General features: G+C 45.0%; 3 protein-coding genes across 8 annotated transcripts in view; 2 read left to right on the top strand and 1 right to left on the bottom strand.

The window, feature by feature from the left end:
- Positions 1 to 2,010: 2,010 nt before the first annotated feature.
- LOC112224016 (solute carrier family 2, facilitated glucose transporter member 11-like) lies at positions 2,011 to 7,168 on the bottom strand. The gene has a single exon (XM_042306182.1). The coding sequence runs from the start codon at positions 6,774 to 6,776 to the stop codon at positions 5,178 to 5,180; it is 1,599 nt and encodes a 532-aa protein (XP_042162116.1). The 5' UTR covers positions 6,777 to 7,168; the 3' UTR covers positions 2,011 to 5,177.
- Positions 7,169 to 7,293: 125 nt separating this feature from the next.
- On the top strand, positions 7,294 to 18,578 carry hltf (helicase-like transcription factor). Of its 3 annotated transcripts, none has more exons than XM_024388126.2 (26): positions 7,294 to 7,409; positions 8,009 to 8,193; positions 8,368 to 8,534; positions 8,684 to 8,817; positions 8,960 to 9,009; positions 9,273 to 9,344; positions 10,913 to 11,104; positions 11,201 to 11,269; positions 11,559 to 11,613; positions 11,713 to 11,779; positions 11,873 to 11,976; positions 12,065 to 12,115; positions 12,201 to 12,242; positions 12,345 to 12,425; positions 12,563 to 12,672; positions 12,803 to 12,946; positions 13,043 to 13,178; positions 13,285 to 13,420; positions 13,646 to 13,825; positions 13,946 to 14,061; positions 14,214 to 14,398; positions 14,502 to 14,624; positions 17,357 to 17,469; positions 17,550 to 17,730; positions 17,817 to 17,897; positions 18,018 to 18,578. In XM_024388126.2, the coding sequence occupies exons 2-26, from the start codon at positions 8,014 to 8,016 to the stop codon at positions 18,162 to 18,164; spliced, it is 2,916 nt and encodes a 971-aa protein (XP_024243894.1). In that variant the 5' UTR covers positions 7,294 to 7,409; positions 8,009 to 8,013; the 3' UTR covers positions 18,165 to 18,578. The 3 variants fall into 3 exon arrangements, with proteins under 3 accessions (XP_024243894.1, XP_024243893.1, XP_024243892.1); XM_024388125.2 differs by having other exon boundaries at positions 8,945 to 9,009; positions 14,223 to 14,398; XM_024388124.2 differs by having other exon boundaries at positions 8,945 to 9,009.
- A 357-nt stretch (positions 18,579 to 18,935) lies between these two features.
- Positions 18,936 to 24,469, top strand: part of LOC112224521 (rho GTPase-activating protein 27) — a 31,534-nt gene continuing 26,000 nt past the window's right edge. The window contains exons 1-3 of one of the 4 annotated variants that reach the window (XM_042306181.1): positions 18,936 to 19,235; positions 20,533 to 20,710; positions 20,907 to 21,729. In XM_042306181.1, coding sequence (XP_042162115.1) covers positions 20,631 to 20,710; positions 20,907 to 21,729 — 903 coding nt within the window. In that variant the 5' untranslated portion in view covers positions 18,936 to 19,235; positions 20,533 to 20,630. The remainder of the gene's footprint in view (positions 19,236 to 20,532; positions 20,711 to 20,906; positions 21,730 to 24,469) is intronic. The other 3 variants (XM_042306180.1, XM_024388121.2, XM_024388120.2) reach the window with 3 other exon arrangements.

Raw genomic sequence — 24,469 nt, 5'->3', positions numbered from 1 at the left:
GATGTTCTCTTGATAAGTGTGTGAATTGGACCATTTTCTGTCCTGCTAAACAATCAAAATAATAAAAGTACAAAGTACATGATTTTCTTTAGGAACATAGCAAAGTAAAAGTTGTCAAAAAATATAAATAGTGAAGTACAGATACTCCAAAACACAATGTAAGTAGTACTTTAAAGTATTTTTACTTAAGTACTTTACACCACTGCCTTCAGGCTATGCTCAAACCCTACACCCCAAGCCACTTCTATTTTCTTGGCCGGGTCAGCTCCCGCTCGTCCCAGTCAAAGTTCTTCTCTGTCCTGGCACCCCAATATTGGAATGAGCTTCCCCCGGACGTTAGTACGGCTGAGTCCCTTGACCATCTTCCAAAAACGTCTGAAAACCTACCTCTTCAAAGAATCTTCATTACATCCCACAGTGACAAAAAAATGTAAACACTTGCCTTTTCCTGATTACTTTGAGAAAGATGTACTTACAACAACTGTGATATATGGCTGTCTCACCTATCTTTCTTAAGATGAATGTGCTAATAACTAAGTCGTTCTTGATAAGAGCACCTTGCTAAATTACAAAAATGTAAACATTTATAAATGTATATGTCTATGGTGAGTGTAGGTACCTGAGCTGATTGCCTTATTGAAAAATTATTGTAACAGTTCTTCTCAAGACATTAGATTTAAATTAGGATAGATTTCTTGCTGGCAGCTTTGCACAATTTTGGCATTCTCTCAATCAGCTTCACCTGGAATGCTTTTCCAACAGTCTTGAAGGAGTTCCCACATATGGTGAGCACTTGTTGGCTGCTTTTCCTTCACTCTGCGGTCTAACTCATCCCAAACCCAACTGGGTTGAGGTTGGGTGATGGTGGAGGCCAGGTCATCTGATGCAGCACTCCATCACTCGCCTTCTTGGTCAAATAGCCCCGACACAGCCTGGGAGGTGTGTTTTGGGTCATTGTCCGGTTGGAAAACAAATTATTGTCCCACTAAGTGCAAAACAGATGGGATGGTGTATCGCTGCAGGATGCTGTGGTAGCCATGCTAGTTAAGTGTGCCTTGAATTCTAAATAAAATCAAGTGTCACCAGCAAAGCACCCCCACACCATCACACCTCCTCCTCCATGCTTCACAGTGGGAACCACACATGCGAAGATCATCCGTTCACCTTCTGTGCGTCTCACAAAGACACTGCGGTTGGAACCAGAAATCTCACATTTGGACAGATTTCCACCAGTCTAATGTCCATTGCTCGTGTTTCTTGGCCCAAGCAAGTCTCTTCTTATTGGTGTCCTTTAGTAGTAGTTTCTTTGCAGCAATTTGACCATGAAGGCCTGATTCACACGGTCTCCTCTGAACAGTTGATGTTGAGATGCGTCTGTTTCTTGAACTCTATGAAGCATTTATTTGGCCTGCAATCTGAGATGCCGTTAACTGTAATGAACTTATTCTCTGCAGCAGAGGTAACTCTAGGTCTTCCTTTCCTGTGGCGGTCCTCATGAGGGCCAGTTTCATCATAGTGCTTGATGGTTTTTGTGACTGCACTTGAAGAAACTTTCAAAGTTCTTGACATTTTCTGGAATGACTGACCTTCATGTCTTAAAGTAATGATGAACTGTAATTTCTCTTTGCTTATTTGAGCTGTTCTTGCCATAATATGGGCTTGGTCTTTTGCCAAATACGGCTATCTTCTGTATACCACCCCTACCTTGTCACAATATAACTGATTGCCTCAAATGCATTAAGAAGGAAAGAAATTCCACAAACTAAGCCACACCTGTTCATTAAAATGCATTCCAGGTGACTACCTCATGAAGCTGGTTGAGAGAATGCCAAGAGTGCGGAAAACTGTCATCAAGGCAAATGGTGGATACTTTGAAGAATCTCAAATATATTTTGATTTGTTTAACACTTTTTTGGTTACTACAGGATTCCATGTGTTATTTCATAGTTTCGATGTCTTCACTATTATTCTACAAAGTAGAAAATAGTAAAAATAAAGAAAAACCCTGGAATGACTGGTACTGTATCTATATTATATAGTTGTTTCATGACAGAAAAATATTGCTGGATTGACATCAGCACTTGTTTCAGTCTAACACTCAAATACATACAAAGCAAGAATTGCAAATAATGGCTTCATAGAGTTTATTTGTCATGCTTGAAAGTGCATAGATAACCTTTGGGTACCCAAGAGTAACCAAGGGTAGGGTGGACCTGATACTGAAGGTACATACATGAAACCCTGAAACAAAGGATTTACTCAGCGCAATGATGCCACTTAATGGACATTCTGTATAGTAATTTAAATAGTAACATTATAGCCTATATTATGTGTTTTAAGTGTTTGTGTTGTGGCATAAAGAGTGAAAATAGCTGGTGATTTCCTGATCAAACAGACAAAATAGGATGAAAATACATAATCCAACACTCCAACACTTTTTGGTGATAAATAAAACATGCATTATATACTGTAAACATACTGCAACAATCAATATCAATTAAGGTTTGGCATTTACAGCAAAATAGGTCGAGCTTACAACATTCTAAATTGTACATAACTGTAGAGACTGGACTTGATGAGAGTAGTACAGTACTGATATTCAAGTATAACCAGACAATGCCCTTTCCCCATATCACACATGCATGGAAGGAACATATCTGACTCAAACTGCACATCAGTCTAAACATAATGGAGGTAATGGAGTTTTGATAAAGAAATCATAGCAATAATATAGTGCAAAATCATTATTCAGAATCATTCATTATAGGGCTGACCCCCATTTAGTCGACTGGTCAATTCATTGGCCGATAAGCTGTTGGTCGACCGAGATCTCTTTAGTCAAGCAGTAACAATTATTGTAATTTTTTTTCATGGTGCACAAGACCTGTCTGATTCACGGCTGTCTCAGTGGACTAATCCATTGCAGAGGCCAAGGGGAGGGCACAATCCATCACTCTAAGACGTGATACTGAAATTGTATATGGTTATATTAGGTCAAAATAATGGTGCAACATTAATGAATCAAATATTAATTTAGAACAAATTAGTTTTCTCCGGCATTGGATACGGTCACTGTCCGCGGTTCTGAAACAATCTTCAGTGCGCCATAGAATTGCTGCCTTTCCCTATGTTGCTATGTGCATAATAGCAAAGTTAACCAGCATATTGGGATTGAGAACAATGCGGTGGAGGCAGCAGCAGAGACGGGGAAACAGCCCTTACCTTAGCCTAATTGTCTAAGAAAATTGAGGAGTGAGGAAACCACAATTGAATTAGGTCTATAATGAATAGCCTAACTGTTAAATGTGCCTGGCTTTATAAATCATCCATATACATCTACAGAAATAAGACAGATATTGCTTCTGTTGCCTGTTTGAGTGTTTCTTTAACAGCCTACTAATTCCATGAGCACCAAGCCTCATGCAACGGCAAAATGGCGGCTAAAGCAATTTCACAGATTTTGCTGTTTTTAATCATTATAATAATGAGTAATGTCGTCATCATTAGTAGGCTTTGTATTTTAACCTTGTATAACCACCATCGAGGTGTAGGCCTAAGAGCACGTCCTGTTTAATCTTAATACCATAACTTACTTAGGCCTATATTTCATTATATAGGCTACTGTATCAATCAATCATTCAATCCTTCGTTCGTTCATGCCATCACAAAGCATACGAGAGAAACATGCTTTGAAATGCAATCAAGCATTTTCGTTTTACAATTAAATAACGGAAGCTTTGAATAATTTACCGAATCAATAAATAAACCGCAATTCATGAATGCATGCAACTGTTTTTAATCTGATGTAATAAAGGCTTTATATATATTTGTTTTTTTCATTAGTACAGACTCTCTGGTACACTTATTTATTTAGTGTTGTTTAGACTGTTCCAAATGGTTATAAAAAATGATATTGTAATCTAACAGCAACTGCTTGGCACACGATACTCACAACGCTTGCGCCTATACCCAAATATTTCTTAATCTCCAGTAGTTTCCACAACTAAGTCAAATGTCTTCGACAGATCTGACTTCCCCTTTCCCTCTTGAGCAACCAGTAAATATTCGCCCATTTTGAGTTTCTTTTTCCATGTCCTCCGCATCCATTTTCCTAGTTGACATTATGGGTTTGGAGTTTGTTATAAGCAATTTATTGATGTGATTATGATAGGCTATAGGCCCTATTGATCACATGCATGCGATGCTTACATGTAAAGAAAGCAAGGGTTGAGGGAATAGGGAATATTTTTTGGAAACAAATGAGGGATTTTGATAACATAACTTTTCAGTCAGAAACAAGTAAGAAACTAAATGGCTGAAATGATGTTGCAGTTTCAGCACGGACAGTGCAATAAGTTTAAACATTTTGATTGGTCGAAAGAACAGGAAGACTCTCGGTCGACCAAGATTTTATTTTTAGTCGGGGACAGCCTTAATTTGTCATTATAACAGCAGTCTTGATTACAGTGAGTTCATAAAGAGGTATAGGCTATTTGGTTTAGGGACCAAGGCACCACATTCATACACCATAATTAAATATAATTCATATAATACCCCACCCTCAGACCCCCAGACTGTTCCCCCAGGCTCTGGGTCTAGGCGGTGAGAGAGAGGCTCTGGGTCTAGGTGGTGAGAGAGGGGCTCTGGGTCTAGGGCAGTGAGAGAGGGGCTCTGGGTCTAGGGCAGTGAGAGAGGGGCTCTGGGTCTAGGGCAGTGAGAGAGGGGCTCTGGGTCTAGGGCAGTGAGAGAGGGGCTCTGGGTCTACGGTGGTGAGAGAGAGAGGCTCTGGGTCTAGGGCAGTGAGAGAGAGGCTCTGGGTCTAGGGCAGTGAGAGAGAGAGGCTCTGGGTCTAGGGCAGTGAGAGAGAGAGGCTCTGGGTCTAGGGCAGTGAGAGAGAGAGGCTCTGGGTCTAGGGTGGTGAGAGAGAGAGGCTCTGGGTCTAGGGCCGTGAGAGAGAGGGGCCCTGGGTCTAGGGCTGTGAGAGAGAGGGGCTCTGGGTCTAGGGCTGTAAGAGAGAGAGGCTCTGGGTCTAGGGCTGTGAGAGAGAGAGGCTCTGGGTCTAGGGCTGTGAGAGAGAGAGCTCTGGTTCTAGGGCTGTGAGAGAGAGAGGCTCTGGGTCTAGGGCTGTGAGAGAGAGAGGCTCTGGTCTAGGGCTGTGAGAGAGAGAGGCTCTGGGTCTAGGGCTGTGAGAGAGGCTCTGGGTCTAGGAGATGAGAGAGGGGCTCTGGGTCTATGGTGGTGAGAGAGAGAGCTTTACCCAGCTGATATTGCTCCTTCATGGGCTCGGGCCCCTGCTTCTCTGGGCCCTTCTTCAAAAGACTCCTCCTATCAAACTCTGCTGTGATCTCAGCCAGTGTCCTGCCCTTGGTCTCGGGCAGAGTGAGGCCCACAAACAAAGAGGTCGCCACACAGATGCAACAGAACGGGATGAAGCAGAGCGCATTGAGGTAACTCACTATGAATGGAAAAGCCATGCCTACTATCAAGAGGTTGATCCACATGAGGGACCCAGCCACCATGTAGGCCGCAGGCCGAGCCGTCTGGTCAAAGATCTCAGCAGGCAAGATTCCCGTAACCCCGGCAGGGCCCATACCGAAGCTGAGGATATAGCAGAACACACAGGCCATGCTGAGATAGGGCATCCCTGGGACAGAGTAGCCCTGGAGGGTCAGGGCCAGGGTGAAGACCAGCGCCCAGACCGCCATTAGGGCGTATCCGCCACTGAGGAGCATCCTGCGGCCCACACGCTCAACCAGCAGGTTACACACGACGGCAGCAGTGAACTCGCAGGCCCCAGTGCCGATAGAAACATACTGGACCTTCTCCACAGGGATCCCTGCTGCTAGGAAGATGTACGAGGCATAGAAGTAGATGGAGTCATTACCACACAGCATCATGGCACTGCTAGCAGCCATCACAGTGCGTAGCTGGGGGTGGAGGGAGCGGTTGGAGAACAGGTCCCAGGGAGTCTGACTCTTGGCCATGGCCCCACCGGCGTCAGCCTGCTCCTTCAGCATCTCCTCCATCTCCAGGCTGAAGTCAGCCCCGCCGCGGAACCTACCCAGAGCCCGGGCGCACGCCTCCTTGTTCCCCCGGTCCATGAGCAGGTAGCGGGGGCTCTCAGGGAACCAGGGCAGGGTGAGTAGCTGGAGGAGGCCTGGGAGGGCATTGCTGGCCAGGAGGTAGGGCCAGAGGGGCTCGGTACCCAACAGCTCCGTTAGACCCACCACCTGGCCCAGGAAGATCCCAAATGCTGTGAACACGGCCGAGGAGAAGGCCACAGCGCCACGCAGGTGTTTGGGGGCGCTCTCTACGAAATACATGGGCTGGACGTTCATGCTCACTCCAGCGTTGACCCCCACTAGCAGGCGGGCAAAAATAATCATCTCAACTGACCTCGCCGCCCTGCTGGTAAGGGCGAGGACTGCACCGAGGAACAAGAAAGAGTTATTGAGAAGTAGTGAGTTCTTCCTGCCACAGCGGACAGCCATGGGTCCTGCCAGAAGAGCCCCGGTCAGGCCACCCAGGGAAAAGGCAGACACGATCACGGTCCACAGCAGGGTCACCTGGGAGGTGTCTAGGCCGGTTCCCCAGTGCTCCCAGTGTGTCTCATTGATGAACCTCTGGATGTGGTTGGTGGGGGCGTTGATGATGGAGAGGTTGTAGCCGTACTGGAAGGTGCCACCGATGGCAGCGGAGCACACCGCCAAGGTGAGGGTTCTGGAATTGCCTGCAGGCCTATCTGTCTCTGTGTCATCATCCTCTCTAACATTCATTTGCAAGATTTGAAACTGTGTTGATTCTAATAATAATTTATTCCTTAAGAGGACAGATGCATCAGGCTCAGAGCTTACTGAACACTGGTTTGACAGCAGCTGTGTTTTCGAGACACACAGTAAATAAAGTAATGTATGAGCCAGAATGGCCGATGGTAGGCCAATATTTCACCTGTTTCTGTAGCGTGAGGGAGCTTGTCTTGATAGCTACTGGACAGAACGCTAAATTCTATGCCCAAACGTAACTCAACCGTTGGAAAAATAAGAATTAGGGAGGGAGTCTTACCATATTGATGGAACAGATAAACAAATCTGGCACAGACCAACATGTATATTGAAAGAAAGGGTATTTCTGATTCGGGATGACGCTAGCTACCGGTGTCCCCTTGATGTTGAAGGATATAGCAAATACGGGTACCTCGATGAATCGGAAATTCAGAATACGTGTTTGCCAATCAAAAACGCAGAATACTTTGGTGGGCGTGTTCCTTTCTTGTGACGCTAGACTAAACTGAGAGTCCGCGCTCATTGGCTATTCAGGAGAGAGACGAAGGCGCTTAAATACACAGCCTGCGTTGAAGGACTAAAACAAAACGAAACTAACATTTAGCAAATAAGTTGTTTATCTTCAAGGTGAATCCAAACCCCGATATATTTGACCTATTGTTAACATTTGTATATATTGTGAAATACATGCATTAGCCAATCATGACCTAGCTAGTTAGGTCATTAACCAGCGTTGGCTAGTTAGCTTAGAACAAGCTCAGCTAATGCTTGCTAGTTTTTAAGGTTAGACCAAATCGCCATTCACGTGCTAGTGCCCACTACTAGTCAAATGTTTGTTGTAGCTGCTTGAACTTGAGATAATCATAGTCTTACTAGAGACCACCCCTCCTAGCCACCGTGCTTCTATGTCTGCGTTGCTTGCTGGTTGGGGTTTTCTGCTCAGTTTCTGTATAAGCACCTTGACGTCTGCTGATGCAAAAAGGGCTTTATAAATACATTTTATTAATCCAGTACAGTAGCCAGCAAACTAGCTCGAATGTCAGCTAGTTATGTTAGGAGTTAATTTTGCACTTGCAAATAAAACACCGGATTCAACTATATTCAACTAGTTGGCTAGTTTAATCAGGAGTCTTATTGCTGGGATAGAACAAAACATGTGTGCACACCCTGGGGTAGGGCCTTGGGGAAACACGGGTCTACTTGTCAACTGTGTGTGTGTGTTTCAGGCACCATGCAGTCCAGGCGATGGTTTGGTGGGGCTGGGTTTAGCTTTGCAGATGACCCGGTCACAGAGACGTTGTCCCAGGCCATCCGAGGCACAGGAGAAGAGCTGGACCGAGAGCCAGACACTGGGGTGCTGTTTGGCAGCCTACGTGGGAGCGTGGTAGGCCTCCGGTATTATACTGGTGTGGTAAGTAGCTATCTACCAAAAGGTAAAGAAAAACTGGCTAAATCCATGAATCTTAAGTTGGTCCAAGAGTTTGTCCTGACCACTCCTGGCTTTAGACTAACTAACTTCTTACTACTTTAACTTGTGCGTCACAAATAGGCCTTGAGAATGAATGACCCTATTATGTGTGTATAGGTGAACAAAGGGGAGATGGTGTCTCTGGTGCGTCAGCCTCAGAACCCCTACGACCGTAATGCGGTGATGGTGGCTAACGTCTATGGCAGTCAGGTGGGGCACATCAAACGAGAGCTAGCCGTGTTGTTGGCTAACATCATGGACAACAACTTGGCCAGGGTGGAAGGGTGAGTGAGTGAGTGTGTGTGAGAGCAGGGCTGACAGTGTCCATGGGTCCTGTCAAAGTTCATGTAGAGGTCCATGGATCAGTGTTTATAACTGATATGCAGCTGTGTGTGTACAAGCCAAGGTAATGAACTGTTTTGTGTGTGTTTAGGGTGGTGCCGTTCGGGGTGACAAACCAGTTCACCATGTCTGTAGTTCTGTCCTTCTGGGGGAGAGAGGAGAACAGAGATGCAGTGGTGAGGCAGATAACTTCCCGCAGCTTCAAACTGCAGAGTGGGCCTACAGGTACACACACACACACACACACGCTGACACAGGTACACTCATAGCCTCCTCCTGGGTAATCTCTTGTCTCACTGTGTGTGTGTGTGTGTGTGTGTGTGTGTGTGTGTGTGTGTGTCATTTGGGAAAGGATTCATGTGTGCAGATGGTTCTAGAGATCTGCCCAGGAAGAGTGTCCTACTGACTGCAGAAGAGGTATTATACTTCCAACCATCTGCTTCCCAAATAGCACCCTATTCCCTATTTAGTGTTCTACCTATTTAGTGCACTACTTTTGACCGGGACCCATAAGGCTCTTGTCAAAAGTAGTTCACTATGTACAGAATATGGTGCATTTTGATCAGACACAATACACTTAAAAACAAATAGGCTTATAAAGATGTACACCAAGATATTGAAAATTATGATTTCCTACGTCTGGGTTGTCGTATCACGCCGTTTCCTCCCCTCTCCTGCAGTTGAAGAATGCATTTGACAATTTATTTGAAAACCTGATGGACGATAAGATTGGAGAGAGAGAGGCAGTGGAGGTGAGTGCATGTATACTTGTGTTTTTAAGAGAAGCGGGAGAGAGTGTGGAGAGTCAGGAATGGAGGGCCTCCTGAGTGGAGCAGCGGTCTAAGGCACTGCATTGCAGTGTTGCGGCATCGCTACAGCCTGGGGTTCAAGCCCAACTGGCCGTGACCGGGAGTCCCATAGGGTGGCGCACAATTGGCCCAGCGTCATATGGGTTAGGGGAGGGTTTGGCTGGTGGGGGGGCTTTCCCGGGCTCCTGCAGGCTGTCTTCGGTCGTCAGTTGAACAGTGTTTCCTCCGACACATTGGTGCAGCTGGCTTCCGGGTTTAATCGGGTGGGTGTTAAGAAGCGCGCTTTGGGGGCCTCCCGAGTGACGCAGTGATCTAAGGCACTGCATTGCAGTGCTAGCGGTGCCACTAGAGATCCTGGTCGAGTCCAGGCTCTGTCGCAGCCGACCGCGACCGGGAGACCCATGGGGCGGCGCACTATTGGTCCAGTGTCGTCCGAGTTAGTTGAGGGTTTGGCCGGCAGGGATGTCCTTGTCCCATCACGCTCTAGCAACTCCTGTGGTGGGCCGGACGCATGCACGCTGACACGGTCGCCAGGTGTACTGTGTTTCCTCCGTCACGTTGGTGTGGCTGGCTTCTGGGTTAAGCTGGCATTGTGTCAAGAAGCAGTGCGGTTGGGTTGTGTTTCTGAGGACGCGCGGCTGTCGACCTTCGCCTCTCCCGAGTCCGTACAGGAGTTGCAGCGATGAGACAAGACTGTAACTACTAATTGGAGACTGTGAAAAAGGGTAAATAAAAATGGTAAAAATCATAATAAAAAGAACGCTTTGGCGGGTCATTTTTCGGAAGACACGACTCGACCTTCCCCTCTCCTGAGCCCGTTGGGGAGCTGAAAATTCTTGAAATGTTCTGGATTGACTGACCTTAATGTGGCTATTTTAAGAATCTCAAATATAAAATATATTTTGATTTGTTTTAACACTTTTTTGATTACTACATGATTCCATATGTGTTATTTCATAGTTTTGATGATTTCACTATTATTCTACATAGTAGAAAATAGTAAAAATAAAGACAAAACCCTGCAATGAGTAGGTGTGTCCAAACATTTGACTGGTACTGTGTGTACACACCCACACACACACTACTGTCCTAGAAATGTCCTTGATTTTGAAAGAAAAGTACATTTTCTTTGTCCATTTAAAATAACCTCAAATTGATCAGAAATACAGTATAGACATTGTTAATGTTTTAAAGTTGCTGATAATGTGATAATGTGCCTCTGTACGCATATGTAGATATTCCATTACAAATCAGCCATTTCCAGCTGCAGCAGTCATTTACAACATTAACAATGTCTACACTGTATTTCTGACCAATTTGATGTTATTTTAATGGACAAAACATTTGCTTTTCTTTCAAAAACAAGGATATTTCTAAGTGACCCCCAAATTGTCAACTCCAGTGTATGTGTATATACACACACACACACACACACACACACGAAGGAGGAGGTTGAAATCGGAATAGACTCATGGTTATTTGTGTTCGCGTGATTATCTTTCGATCTACAGGCAGTGTGTACTCCGCTGCTGCCCCACCAGAAGCAGGCTCTGAGCTGGATGTGTGCGTGTGAGAACAACGCTGCGCTGCCCCACTTCTGGGAGGTTAAGGGGGAACTGTTCTATAACACACTCACACACTCCTCTGTTAGAGAGAGACCGCGGAGGGTCCGGGGCGGCATACTGGCTGACGACATGGGACTGGTGAGACGAACACACACACTGATTACTGACCATGTACAGTACATGAACACACACTCACACACCCTTCACCATCACCACTGTGGTTTGTGTTTTCAGGGGAAAACGTTGACCACCATCGCTCTGATCCTCTCCAACTTCCACCACGGGAAACCTCTGTGTGAACCGGTAAGTGTTATGATCTGAAGTGGGCTTCCTTCGTGGCTGCTGATTGGTGAAAGGATTAGGTGATAGATTTGTCACTATCATGTCTGTTCAGATCAAGGTTGGGGGGGCGGGGTCAATTCCATTTTAATTTCTCCAGTCAATTCAAAAAGTAAACCCAATTTCAAGTTATTTTTCATTAATTGACCCCAACACTGGTTCAGATCAGCTGTTGTAAAGTGAAAAGATGACAGCCTCTGCGTGGATTTCTGAATGTCCTGTCAGTGAGCTGTGTCTCTATATGTCTCTGTAGGAGAAGTCTTCCCCTGAACCTAAGGCCTCTACCACCGCAAGGAAAAACCCTGAAGGTAAGTGTGTGTGCTCAGACATTTCAGGTGCCTGCTCCTCTCTCACTAATGTTGATTCCGCTCTCTCTCTCTCTCTCTCTCTCGCTCTCTCTCGCTCAGGGAAGAGTGGCGACGGGGATCAGGCAGAAGTGTCTGTGGCTCCCGCTGGTCACTCCCCTTGTATGAGGTAGGTTAGAGCCTTAGCACATAGCTCTCTGCTTGCGTATGTTATCACCTCTGGTTTCTGTCAGGACAAATTGTGTGTGTGTGTGTGTTTCAGAGCCAATCAGGCTGAAACCCAGGTGGTGTGTGTGGAGTCAGTGGACGTGGTGCAAGAGGATGTAGTGGAGGATGGAGACAAGGACTGGGTGTCTGAAAAGAAAGGTAGAAGTCCCTAATATACACACTACTACTATTTGTGTGAGGACATGCAGACTCAGCTGAACTAATATATCTGTCCTTCACCACGCAGCGAAGGGAAGGCCACAGGGAGGCAAAGCCAAGGCCACCACAACAAAGAAAGGTAAATTGACTGTGTGTGTGATTTTGTCCCTCCTGATGCCATGTATATGTGGTGGTCTGTGCTGCAATAAAATCTGTCCTTTCAGCTGCTAAGACCAAAGGGAAAGCAGTCAGCACCTCAAGAAAAGGTAAGACAGCCGTCTTTACAAGTACTGGCATTTAGAATTTGAAACAGTTTGCGTGCAACACTAGGCTTTGCATGCAAAACTGGGTGGTGTGTGTGTGTCTAGGGGGTGCTGTGTTGGAGGATCTGGACTTTGCAGCAGCACTGAGTGGGTTAACACAGGGAGCTCCTCAGAAAAAGAGTGTCGGTGAGTTCAATAGTCAATATATGGTGGATATATTATATTGCTCTGCCATGCATCATTGATATACTGATGATCTGTGATAAAGCTACACGTATCCCCACCCATTTGATGACTGCATTATTTGGTGTGTGTGAGTTCAGGTAAAAGTTTAGTTTCGCCGGTGGAGGCTGCCTCTTCCCAGAGCACAGACGACCCAGCAGCCAGAGCCACTCTCATCATCTGCCCCTTATCGGTACTCAGCAACTGGCTGGTGAGAACACATTCTTTTGCACATTCGTGCACACACATAAACAGTCACGTCAGTCAGACACACACAAACAGACACACAAACAAACGGTCAGTCACTCTCACACACACTAACATGTTAACTTGTGTTGTAGGACCAGTTGGATCAACATGTGCGAGCGGACGTCAAGCTGAATGTGTATCTGTACTATGGCTCGGAACGCAACAGGGACACACACTTCCTGTCCTCGCAGCACATGGTCCTCACCACCTACAACGTGCTTTCTGCTGACTACTCGGTGAGTGGAGGGTGGGTGTGTGTTATCGCTCTTGATTTGGGACTGGTAAACTGCAACGCTCTCTCTTTCACTCACTCCTCTCTGTCTCTGTCTCAGGGCAGTGCTAGTCCCCTCCATACAGTGAGGTGGTTGAGAGTGGTCTTGGACGAGGGCCATATTATCAGAAACCCAAACACCCAGCAGAGCAAGGCTGTACTCAAATTAAACACACAGAGACGCTGGATACTCACAGGTACAAGCTCCACACACACACACACACACACACACACACACTGCTAGTGGATAATGTCAACTGTTGACATAGAACATGTGAAGAGGTCAGTGTCATTTGTGTCCAGGCACTCCCATCCAGAACAACCTGAGGGATCTGTGGATGCTGGTGGCTTTTCTGCGTCTTAAGCCGTTCGACGTGAGAGAGTGGTGGAACAGAGTCATACAGAGACCTGTCACACAGGGGGACAAGACCGGCCTGCAGTCAGTACACGCGTGCGCACACACAACAGCGAGAGAGTTATTCACAGTCATGTTAGCTTGACTGACTGGCTGGCTGACTCATGGTTTTTAGAGCCCTCCTGCTAAAGCGACAACTGATCTCGACTACAGCATCTCACATTTGTAACAATGGCTGTGTTTATGTTTTCACTGGCTGCCAAAGCTGACAACTCAAATGTGTGTGTTTGACCCGGCGTGTGTGTTTAGGAATCTACAGGCTCTGGTGAAGTGTGTCACGCTGCGTCGTACAAAGACCAGCCGTGTGTGTGGTCGGCCTCTGGTCTCTCTGCCGGAGAGGAGTGTCAGAATAGAGGAAGTGGAGCTGACACAGAAGGAGAGGGAGGAATACGAGCTGGCACGCACAGAGGGACGCACCACCATCAGCAGGTGTGGCTGCGTGTTTATACCTGTGTGTGGCCGTGTGTGTTTATACCTGTGTGTGGCCGTGTGTGTTTATACCTGTGTGTGGCCATGTGTGTTTTCACCTGTGTGTGTGTGTGTGTCTAGGTACGTTGCAGAGGGGACCGTCCTCAGGAACTATGCAGATGTTCTGGCTATCCTAGTCAGGCTGAGACAGTTCTGCTGCCACCCTGGCCTACTGGGAAAGACCACTACACACACAGGTAACACACACATATGGGTAAAGTGTGTGTATACACATACATTTTGTAACTTTTGTAGCGGATTGTTTTGTTGGTATTTTAAATAAGCCACATACCATTCTAATGAACCCCCTCTCCGACACCCTCTCCCCCACCCCTCCCCCCCTTGCCAGGTGTGGTAGCTGTGACTCCTGCAGAGTTGAGAGAGCGTCTGATAATGAAACTGAGGCTGGTGCTGGGCACTGGCTCTGATGAAGAGTGTGCTGTATGTCTGGACTCTGTTCGTCTGCCCGTCATCACACACTGTGCACACGTCTACTGCAGACCCTGCATCGCAGAGGTCATACGCAGTGAGCAGGTAGTTAACTACATACACGCCATGTGACTCTCTTGCTCTCTCGCTCTCGCTCGCTCGCTTGCTGCAGGCATTGACCAGGTACACTTATTGTGTGTGTGTGTAGGAGCAGGCGCGGTGCCCTCTGTGCAGAGGCCAGATCAAGGCCAGTGAACTAGTGGAGTTCCCTCTGGAGGAGGAGGAGGAGGAGGAGAGTAACCTCTTGGAGAACTGGAGGAGCAGCTCCAAGGTAACATACACACACCTGTAGAACCACTTCTGGGGTATATTCATTTGTGCAAACTAGCAAAACATTTATTGGAAACGTTCAGGTAGTCCCTCCCTGTTTGGGCCCGTTTGATTCCTAGTGAATACCACCCTGTTGTAGAAAGTTCTTGTGCCTATAAACATTTTGTGTATACATACATGCATATACATACTTACTTACTAACTAATTAACTGTCAAAGGTTTTAGAATACCTACTCATTCAAAGGTTTTTCTTTACTATATTCTACATTGTAGAATAATAGTGAAGACATCAAATCTATGAAGTAACACACATGGAATCATGTAAGCAAATAAGTGTTAAACAAATCAAAAAATATTTTATATTTGAGATTCTTCAAATAGCCACCCTTTGCTTTGATGACAGCTTTGCACACTCTTGGCATTCTCTCAACCAGCTTCATGAGGTAGTCACCTGGAATGCATTTCAATTAATAGGTGTGCCTTGTGAAAAGTTAATTTGTGGAATGTCTTTCCTTCTTAATGCATTTGAGCCAATAGGTTGTGTTGTGACAAGGTAGGGGGGTATACAGAAGATAGCCCTATTTGGCAAAAGACCAAGTCAATATTATGGCAAGAACAGCTCAAATAAGCAAAGAGAAATGACAGTCCATCATTATTTTAAGACATGGTCAGTCAATACGGAAAATTTCAAGTACTTTGAAGTTTCCTCGAGCAGTCGCAAAAACCTTCAAGCGATATGATGATCTGGCTCTCATGAGGTCCGCCACAGGAATGGAAGACCCAGAGTTACCTCTGCTGCAGAGGATACGTTCATTAGAGTTACCAGCCTCAGAAATTGCAGCCCAAATAAATGCTTCACAGAATCAACTGTTCAGAGGAGACAGTAAATCAGGCTTTCATGGTTGAATTGCTGCAAAGAAACCTCTACTGAAGGACACCAGTAAGAAGAGACTTGCTTGGGCCAAGAAACATGAGCAATGGACATTCGACCGGTGGAAGTCTGTCCTTTGGTCTATTGAGTCCAAATTTTAGATTTTTTGTTCTAACCCCGCCGTGTCTTTGAGACACAGTATCGGTGAACGGATGATCTCCACATGTATATTTCCCACCGTAAAGCATCGAGGGGGTGTTATGGTGTGGGGGTGCTTTGCTGATGACACTGATTTATTTAGAATTCAAGGCACAGTTAACCAGCATGGCTACCACAGCATTCTGCAGCGATATATCATCCCATCTGGTTTGGGCTTAGTGGAACAATAATTTGTTTTTCAACAGGACAATGACCCAACACACTTCCTGGCTGTGTAAGGGCTATTTGACCAATAAGGAGAGTGAAGGAGTGCTGCATCAGATGACCTGGCCTCCACAATCATCCGTCCTCAACCAAATTGAGATGGTTTGGGATTGGTCGGATCACAGAATGAAGGAAAAGCAGCCAACGAGTACTCAGCATATGTGGGAACTCCAAGACTGTTGGAAAAGCATTCCAGGTGAAGCTGGTTGAGAGAATGCCAAGTGTACAAAGCTGTCCAGGCAAAAGGTGGCTTTGAAGTAGCTCAAATATAAAATATATGGATTTGTTTAACACTTTTTTGCTTACTACACGATTCCCTATGTGTTATTTCATAGTTTTGATGTCTTCACTATTATTCTACAATGTAGAAAACAGTAAAAATTAAGAAAAACCCTTGAATGAGTAGGTGTTGTAAAACTTTTGACTGGTTTTGTGTGTGTACGCAAGAAAAAAAAGCATAAATTGGTCATAAAATTGGATCTGATCTTCTAAGTCACAACAATAGACAAACAGTCTGCTCAAACAATTGTACGTTTTCATGTCTTTATTGAACACACCGTGTAAACATTCACAGTGCAGGGTGGGAAAAGTATGTGAACCCTTGGTTTTAATAATGAACTCAACCAAATGTTTTCTGTAGTTGCGGATCAGACCTGCACAACGGTCAGGAGGAATTTTGGACAGCAGTGGCTTCTCCTGTGGTGTCCCCCCATGAACACCATTCTTATTTAGTGTTTTACGTATCGTGGACTCAGCAACAGAGATGATAGCATTTTCCAGAGACTCTTATGTAAGTCTTTAGCTGACACTAGGATTCTTCATAACCTCATTGAGCATTCGGCACTGTGCTCGTGCAGTCGTCTTTGCAGGACGGCCACTCCTAGGGAGAGTAGCAACAGTGCTGAACTTTCTCCATTTATAGACTATTTGTTTTATTGTGAACTGATGAACATCAAGGCTTTTAGAGATACTTTTGTAACCCTTTCCAGCTTTATGCAAGTCAACAATTCTTAATCTTACGTCTTCTGAGATCTCTTTTGTTCGAGGGATGGTTCACATCAGGCAATGCTTGTGATTATCAAATTCAAATTTTGTGAGATTTTATAGGGCAGGGCAGCTCTAACCAACGTCTCCAATCTTGTCTCAATGATTGTACTCCAGGTTAGCTGACTCCTGACTCCAATTAGCTTTAGGAGAAGTCATTAGCCTAGGGGTTCACATACTTTTTCCAACCTACACTGTGAATGTTTAAATGATGTATTCAATATAGACAAGACAAATACACATATATATATATATATATATATATCTGTATAATTGATTTATTACTGTATGTTCATAGAATCCGTACTCCTGGCGAATGGTTTTCATGTGCTATAAGATGTGATGGCTTCTAGCTACTGTAAGACACCCCCTGATCAACAAACGATGTGTATAGGTGGAGGCTCTAATGTCTAGCCTGCTCAGACTGCGCAGTGAGGACGACAGCATCAGGAGTCTGGTTGTCTCTCAGTTCACACGCTTCCTCACTATTCTGGAGATTCCACTCAGGTAACATGTACACACACACACACACAGAACACTTAAAAATATATTTTACCCCGGATCACTCTCTCACGCTCTGCCTCTAGGGAGGAGGGTTTCAAGTTTGTACGTCTGGACGGCACTATGAGCCAGAAAAGGCGGGCTCAGGTCATTCAGGAGTTCCAGAGCGACGCCCCTGGCAGCCCATTGATCATGCTGCTGTCACTCAAAGCCGGAGGGGTGGGGATAAACCTCAGCGCTGCATCCCGCGTCTTCCTCATGGACCCAGTAAGTGTTTCAACTGTTCAGTAATCTACACTTTCCTCACACACAGACATATATGTACACACTCTGACATTTGTGTGTGTCCACAGGCATGGAACCCAGCAGCAGAGGACCAGTGTGTGGACCGGTGTCACCGCCTCGGCCAGAAGAGAGATGTTGTCATCACTAAGGTCAGAGGTTACATGGCTGCGGGTTGTGGGTAATGTAGTCACTAAAGTGTGTAGTTTTTATCATGGACACAGAGGCAGAAGCGGTGTGTATGTACATACAAATATTTATTGTGTGTGTAGTTCATAGTGAAGGGCTCCGTGGAGGAGAACATGGTGAAGATTCAGAGGCAGAAGCAGGATCTGGTGGAGAAGGCTTTTGGCACCAAGAACCCCAGTGAGAGGAAGACGTCACGTGTTGATGAAATCCGAGCCCTGATGGAGCTGTAGATCCCAGCACTAAAAACAGCAATTCTTTTGAACAGAGCCCTCTCTGGCAGGCCAACATCGTCCTTTAAGTTTAGAGGTAATGTTCTCCCAGCTGTGGGACCAAACACACACACACTGCCCATTGTTTAGAGCAGTACTGCATGTGTGGGAATAAAGAATCTGTGACAAACCATACATTAGTCTTTTTAATTTGTTTTTGGTCCTAAATTCCCCACAAAGGGAAATTCATAGCTCAGGGTTCAAACCTCTGTAAAACATCCTCTAGGAGTCTAGGGAATAGGTGAGACATGAGTTTACTGTAGACGTGACTAACTTGCTTTACTTTACAGAGCAGAGGAAAATATGAGGATAAAAGGATGTGTATCACAGGTGTAATTTATAATAAAACTCAGATTAGAAATAATCTTGATACTTTTCTGTTTGCGTCCCTTTTTTGTCCAACTGTCATGTTATACCAAACCAGCAGAATGCACACTGGCATGCAGGCTAGATGGTATTTAACACTAATAGCTAATGTTTGTGTCCCGAATGGCACCCTATATAGTGCACTACTTTTGACCAGGGCCCATAGTTGATGCACATTTTTGGGGGAATTTCTCTGGGCTGTTCGCCTATAACCAGAGAGTGTTCAGTACTGTAGTTCTAAACAGAAGTAATGGTCACAGACTAAATGAGACAATAGGACTAACCTGAGTCACTACCATTTGCCATACTGTAGCACTCTGAGTGTTTGTTCCTGTCCCCCAGCCTCACCATTCACTGTGTTCCAATACACAGTTGGTAGAACAGGAAATGATACAGAGGCAGTCAGGCAAGTTGAAACCTGTGTGCGCGCACAGGGCAGTGGTAGACTACTAGGATTTATAACTGACACCACAGGACCTCTGAACATAGGACTCTTGGACAAGTGAACTAATTTGATGGAAACTAGATGGTGAAATAGAGATTTACCAGGTTTAATATGATGGGTATTAATGCAAATGGAAGTTATTATAACTCCCTCTGACATTTGGGAGCCGCTGAACATTCAGAGAGAAGAGGACAAAGTTGGTATAAGCCTTGCATCTCCAGGTAGGCACATTTATTGTATCGTCAAGCCTTGAATTACATTGGTTTTATTGTAAAAGTTTGGTGTGATGTTAGTGTGCATTATTGTGACATGGGATTCCCTTTGAATGACACTTTGGCTATTCCGCTGTAAGTGAGGATTAAATCATAATGTGTTTAACTTGTTCTGCATAACATCTCTGACTCATTATAATGTAGAGTTGGTTTTTACCCTTGGCTTTATCAAGACCAAAACTTTATTTCAACACCATATCAATCAAGTTACTCGAACTCAAAGAAGATATTTAAAATGTATTTTCACCAGGACATTCGATCCAAGTACAATATCCAATGTCAACAAAATACAATTGTTATGATGACAGATCAGATGGCTCACTCAAGTTACTCGAACTCAAAGAAGATATTTAAAATGTATTTTCACCAGGACATTCGATCCAAGTACAATATCCAATGTCAACAAAATACAATTGTTATGATGACAGATCAGATGGCTCACTCACTTTGAATGGGTAAGAATGGAGAGGGAATCAACTTGGACCAATTTGACTTCTGACTAGTAATTGGTCCTGGTTGTCAATGGTTTCACAATACTAAAATTAGAGGGAGGAACTGAGTCCTGTGTTTTCTGCAGTTCTCCATTGGCCTCTGGAGGCCTTATATGGGAAACTGAGATTGCAGATTGACTATGGGGTGATCTGAGAATCGTCACTCCAGGGTGGTGCAGGGCTACAGGCTTCCTGTTCTGTGGGCTCTGTGTGTGTGTGTGCCCGTGTTGTGTGTCTTTAGTGCTCTAAATTTGGGGTTAGGGCGTTCTGCACTGCAGTGACTGCTGTCAGCAACTTCCTGTAGCAGTATTTTCATGCACAGCGATGGGAACCAACATTTAATGGTGTCTGCCTGCCCATTTTCAAGTTAAAATCATGGAACCAAAACTGCCATACCTGTCAGTCTGCATTCTTTATGATAATAATCTGTAAGGCAGATGTGCATCATGTTGCTAGAGGACAAAGATGGACTTTAGTAACTGAGTACTTCCACAACAGAGATTCTATTAATTAGTTCTAATATGTAATTCTGTGAATCCCACAATGTTGAGGTTCCCCAACGCCTATTACTGTATGGCCAGTGTAGCAAAGTCCTGTCTCAGTTTACTGGATCTGAATTTATGTTTTTAATGCAAATAAAGTGTATGTCCCAAATGCCACTCTACCTATGGACCCGGGTAAAAAAGTAGGGTGCCATTTGAGATGCACAAAGTCAGATACAGCAGTTTTAAATGTACCCTTTCGACTGTTTCCAGCTCCCAAGATGACCTCTTCTGAAATGTGACTGTCTGCATCTCAATACAGAGGTCCCAGCCAGGGGAGCGGCTGACTGTATAGGCCTACCTACAGTAACATGGAGATGGTGCAGGTGGAGTTTGAATATGAGTACACAGCCAGGGACGGGGCTCTGGTCTCCATCAAGCCCAAGGACATGTAATTGAATTGAAAATATTTATTGTCCATAAAATATTTCACAAAATGGAAATTAGTCATCAGCTCATGGTAAAATGAGTACAATTACAAACAAATAGATCGGACAACATGATATAGATTATAGACGTACTGTGTGTTTTGCACAGCCCCCAAACATATTGTTTACATTGCCTTTTTGGGCCTGTAATGTTCACAGGTACATCCTGGTCTCCAGGACCAACGAGCACTGGTGGCACGTCCAGAAGGACCAGAGCACCAAGCCCTTCTACATCCCTGCAAAGTATGTGAGGGAGCTCTCTGTGGAGACTCAGGGCCAACTGGACGTCACCGATCCTGGGACTCAGAGTCACACATCCCTGCAGGCAACGACTGACAGAGAGCCAACGAAGATGTCTAACAAAGGTCAAAGGCCAGGCACTGTGGTCAGGGTCCACGTGTCCACGGATCACTCTGCGAGATCACTTTCCACTCACAGGAAGTCCACGTTCAGAGTCTCACAAGACATCAATGATATCGAGCGGTATGAGCACGTGAAGACAATGGTGGAACTGCAGACCTCCAACAACGAGACTAGACATAGCCCGCCATGTGATGAAGAAGTGATAAAGAAGCATAGTTTAGTTCCAGGTGTCTCATTCAACTCAGCCTCAGACACTCCAGGTCTTGGCAATTTGCTGCAGCACCCTTCCCTAAAGCTCCTTGTCCCACCCGAGCCCACAAGTGTACTTCCCCAGTTGCAGTCAGGCCATTCTCCGTTTATCAAGGATCCAGTTGAACAGCAGAACTCCGACGGCTGGATGATGAAAACACTGGCAGGGGATCCTAGTGGGCAATCTCATTTATATCAGGACCCTGATATCTATGAGACTATATCAGATATACCACTCTCAGAGATGACAGACATAGTGGGAACAGAACCGGCTGGATCTCTGGGTGCAACGAAAACACCAGCAGAACAGCAAAGCCTGGATCAAACCTGTGGCCCGATTGATGTTACAGCCCCTTCTCTTTCGGATCAGGTAAGATTGAGAGTCAGTGATTGATTTTCCTACATTCATTTCACATTTCCACAAACTTCAAAGTGTTTCCTTTCAAATGGTATCAAGAAATGCACATCCTTGTGAAAATCTGAAAAAAGTGTCAGATCCTTAAGAGGTTGTTAAGTAATGATAGACTGTTGTTTCTCTTTGCTTATTTAAGCTGTTCTTGCCATAATATGAACTTGGTCATTTACCAAATAGGGCTATCTTCTGTATACCAACCCTGCCTTGTCACAACACAACCGATTGGCTCAAATGCATTAAGAAGGAAAGAAATTCCACAAATTAACTTTTCACAAGGCACACCTGTTTATTGAAATGCGTTCTAGGTGACTACCTCATGGGAGAATGCCAAGAGTGTGCAAAGCTGTCGAGGCAAAGTGTGGCTACTTTGAAGAATCTCACCTATAAGACATATTTTGATTTGTTTAACACTTTTTTGGTTACTACATGATTCCATATGTGTTATTTCATAGTTTTGATGTCTAAACTATTATTCTACACTAGAAAATAGTCAAAAATAAAGACCCTTGAATGAGTAGGTGTGTCCAAACCTTTGACTGGCACTGTACATAGTAGATAATAAACAGCAAGTAGCAGCAGCGTAAAAAGGGGGTCAATGCAAATAGTCCACGTAGCCATTTTATTAACTGTTCAGCAGTCGTATGGCTTGAGGGTAGAAGCTGCTAAGGAGCCTTTTGAACATAGATTTGGCTCTCTGGTAGCGCTTGCCATGTGGTAGCAGAGAGAACAGTCTATGACTTGGGTGGCTGAGTCTTTGACCATTTTTAGGGCCTTCCTCTGACACCGTCTGGTATAGAGCTCCTGGATGGCAGGAAGCTTGTCCCAAGTGATGTACTGGGCCGTACGCACTACCCTCTGTAGCGTCCTGCGGTCAGATGCAGAGCAGTTTCCAGGTGATGATGTAACCAGTCAGGATGGTACAGCTGTAGAAGTTTTTGAGGATCTGAGGACCCATGCCAAAGCTTTAAAGTCTCCTAAGGGGAAATAGCCTTTGTCGTGCCCTCTTCACGACTGTCTTAGTGTGTTTGGATCATGATAGTTGGTTGGTGATGTGGACACCAATGAACTTGAAGCTCTCAACACACTCCACTACAGCCCCCGTCGATGGGATCTGAATACAGATATGAATCGATTGGTCACAGATTCTTTAAAAAAAGGTTGGGCTGTGGATCAGAAAACCAGTCAGTGTCTGATGTGACCACCATTTACCTCATGCAGCGTGACACATCTCCTTCTCATAAAGTTTATCAGGCTGTTGATTGTGGCCTATGGAATGTTGTTCCACTCGTCTTCAATGGCTGTGCAAAGTTTCTGGCTATTGGTGGGACCTGGAATACGCTGTCGTACACATCGATCCAGAGCATCCCAAACGTGCTTAATAAGTGACGTGTCTGAGTATGCAGGCCATGGAAGAATTTTAATATTTTCATTTTCCAGAAATTGTGTACAGATCCTTGCGACGTGGCCATGCATTATCATGATGGAGGTGGATGAATGACACGACAATGGGCCTCAGGATCTTGTCACTGTATCTCTGCACAGTCAAATTGACATTGATAAAATGCAATTGTGTTCGTTGTCTGTAGCTTATGCCTGCCCATATCATAATCTCACTGCCACCATGGGGCACTCTGTTCACAACATTGACAGAAAACCGTTCGCCCACACAAAGCCATACATTTGGTTTGCGTTTGTGAGGCCGGTTGGACGTACTGCCAATTTCTGTAAAATGACAGCTTGTGGTAGAGACATAAACATTAAAGATGGGAACATCTCTGGTGGACAGTCTTGCGGTCAACATGCCAATTGCACACTCCCTCACAACTTGAGACTTGGCGTTGTGTGACACAACTGCACATTTTAGTGGCCTTTTATTGCCCCCAGCACAAGGTGAACCTGTGTAGTGATCATGCTGTTTAATCAGTTTCTTGATATGCCACACCTGTCAGGTGGATGGATTATCTTGGCAGAAGAGAAATGCTCAATAACAGGGATGTAAACAAATTTGTGCAAAACATTTGAGAAATATGCTTTTTGTGCGTAGGGAACATTTTTGGAATATTTTATTTCAGCTCATGAAACATGGGCCCAACACTTTACATGTTGTGTTTAGATATTTGTTCAGTGTACATGCAGTACAGAAAACTGGAAAGTCAGTAAACATTTCCACATAATCAAAGTCTCTGGGGCCTACTGTCTGTTTATTGGGCTTGCATCTGTCCTATGTCCCATTGTTCAGCAGCCCAATGGCTGATGGAGTGAAACATGCCTTGCTCCTATTCTTACTAAGCAATGGGACCCTTAATCTCCTTCTGGGGGGCAGCAGTTCAAAACATAGGGCAAGATTGTGTGTGGGGTCCTCTATGATGCGTTTGGCCTTGTCCATTGCCTGTTTATCATAGAGGCCCTGAAGCTCCCTGCACTGCAGCTCACAGAGCTTGGACCCCAAATTCGCAGTCCGCCTAAGGATACCCTTATTATAAACTGAGGCCACCGTACCAGGCCAGGAAACAGAAAGTTAGCACACTCTCTCTATATGGCAGGTGTAATAGTTGGAGAGTATCCGGGTGTTAACATTCGGTTGTCTCAGTCTGCGCAGGAGGTACAGTCGTTGTTGGTATTTTTATTGATATGCTTAGTGTTGGCATTAAAAGAGTATGTGCTGTCCATGATGGTTCCCATGTACTTAACTCCC

The sequence above is a fragment of the Oncorhynchus tshawytscha genome, linkage group LG25 (genome assembly GCF_018296145.1).
Source record: "Oncorhynchus tshawytscha isolate Ot180627B linkage group LG25, Otsh_v2.0, whole genome shotgun sequence".
In the NCBI taxonomy this organism is placed as follows: Eukaryota; Metazoa; Chordata; class Actinopteri; order Salmoniformes; family Salmonidae; genus Oncorhynchus; species Oncorhynchus tshawytscha.
The sequence above is the reverse complement of the archived record's forward strand: the minus strand, read 5'-3'. Positions and strand labels throughout refer to the sequence as shown.